This window comes from Helobdella robusta, assembly GCF_000326865.2.
Source record: "Helobdella robusta unplaced genomic scaffold HELROscaffold_45, whole genome shotgun sequence".
Lineage (NCBI taxonomy): Eukaryota > Metazoa > Annelida > Clitellata > Rhynchobdellida > Glossiphoniidae > Helobdella > Helobdella robusta.
Genome location: NW_008705095.1, coordinates 389,749 through 391,717, shown reverse-complemented (window position 1 = coordinate 391,717; position 1,969 = coordinate 389,749). Strand labels below are relative to the sequence as shown.

General features: G+C 42.5%; 1 protein-coding gene across 1 annotated transcript in view; it reads left to right on the top strand.

Moving 5' to 3' along the window:
- Nucleotides 1-633: 633 nt before the first annotated feature.
- The window catches only part of HELRODRAFT_177923 (hypothetical protein), a gene marked incomplete at both ends in the record, with an annotated part of 7,674 nt that continues 6,338 nt past the window's right edge, over nt 634-1,969 (top strand). Inside the window, 2 exons of the mRNA XM_009026079.1 lie at nt 634-729; nt 1,300-1,447. Coding sequence (XP_009024327.1) covers nt 634-729; nt 1,300-1,447 — 244 coding nt within the window. The remainder of the gene's footprint in view (nt 730-1,299; nt 1,448-1,969) is intronic.

The following is a 1,969-nucleotide window of genomic DNA, read 5'->3' as shown; positions in this document are numbered from 1 at the left end:
GTTCGAAAATTGGTCACAGACCTCCCTAATCAATGGCGGATTTCTAAAAATCGATTTTAAAAATGCCTTCAACGCCATGAGAAGAGATTCAATGCTGGAGGCCGTCAAATGTTTCTGCCCTAGAATATATAATTTCTGCCATTCTGCTTACGGCCTCGCTTCTTCGCTTGGCTATCACACCTGGGTGGTTGAATCGTCCGAGGGCGTGCAACAGGGTGATCCACTGGGACCTCTTCTATTTGCATTAACCCTGCATCCCTTGTTGTAAAAACTGTCGTCCGTTTTCATTTGTGGCTACCTGGACGAATCAGCATTGCTTCAAAAAGCCAAACATTGGCCGAAAACTACGAATTTTTGAAAAACGAAGCCAACACCATTGAGCTAAAGTTAAACACCAATAAATGTGAACTCTATTTTAAAGATTCACTACATTTGCCACCGGTGTTGGCGGATGTACCCATTGTTCAAAAATCAAATTTAAGTTTTTTGGGCACACCCTTGTTCGAGGGCGACTCCCAAATTAAATTTTTTGATAAAAAGTTTTCAGAACTTAAGTTCGCCCTCGACCGAGTGTCTCATCTTTCCGTCCACGACGCCCTGACTATTGTCCAAAGCGCCCTCAGTTTGCCCAAAATGATGTATTTTCTTCGTGCATCCAGCTACATTAACCCATCGTTGTTGGGCAGATTTGATGATGTTATGCGTACCGCCTTGTCAGCCATTTGCAATGTTCATTTGACTGACAGTGGCTGGTCCCAGGCTCAGCTGCTGGTGCGGTATGGTGGTCTGGGGTTACTCAGTGTGGTTCAGTTGGCACCAATCGTCTATAAATCTTCTGCCGCTGCCACTCTTGACCTCCAGTCCGCCTTGCTTTGCCGATTTTGTTGTTGCTATGACATCCCACCACTGCCGACCACACCTGAAAGCCCTTCACAAGCTCAAACTTTAGATGAGCAATATAAGAAGACTTTTCATGAACTTCTGTCTTCTGGTGTCAGTGCTTCTTCCTCCGCCCGCTTATTGGCTGCAACTAGTGATGTTAGTTGTGGTTGGTTGAGGTCGTGGCCCAACACTTCCGTAGGCACCAGACTCGATGACGAGTCTGTTAGATTTGCCGTTGGTTTCAGACTTGGCCTAAGTATACAAAATAAATATCTGTGTCGTTGCGGCGCGGAGGCGGACGAATTTGGTCATCATGGTTTGGTTTGCCGTTTAGGTGGAGGCCGTCAACTTCGTCATTCAGCTTTGAATGATTACATTTGCCGGCTTTTTTCTAAAGCTTCTATTCCTGTTTTGAAGGAGCCATCTGGCATTTCAGTGCAAGATGGCAAGCGACCAGACGGTTGTACTCTTACACCCTGGAGAGCCGGTAAATGTTTGGCTTGGGATGCTACGGTTCCTGGTACCTTGGCCAAGCGCTACGTTCACTTTACCAGCAAAGAATGTGGTTGAATGACTGAAATTTTATTTAAACTTATTCTTGTTGGGGTTGTTATTAAAGTTGATAGGTTGTATGATGTTAATAATTGTTGAAGTTGGAATTTGCTGGCATTTGAATCAGCATCAAGTAAATTGATGTTCATGTCACCGATCAGATAAACTAATTTGTTTTCTAGACTTATGATTTGTAGTACCTGTTCGATTTGTTGAAGATACATATTTGCGTCATAGATAGGAGGCCAATATGTTATTACAATTATTGCATTTTTATTGGAACAATCGTTTGTTATTTCTATGCTGAATAATTCTATGCTGCTAATGCTATTGATGTCGTCTCTTGTTTTATACGTAATACCGTTATCAATATACAAACCGATTCCACCACCGTACTTACCAGACCGATTTTTACCAACATAATCATACATACATACATACATACATACATACACACATGCACACATGCACACATACACACACACACACATACATACATACATACACACACACATACATACACACATACATACAT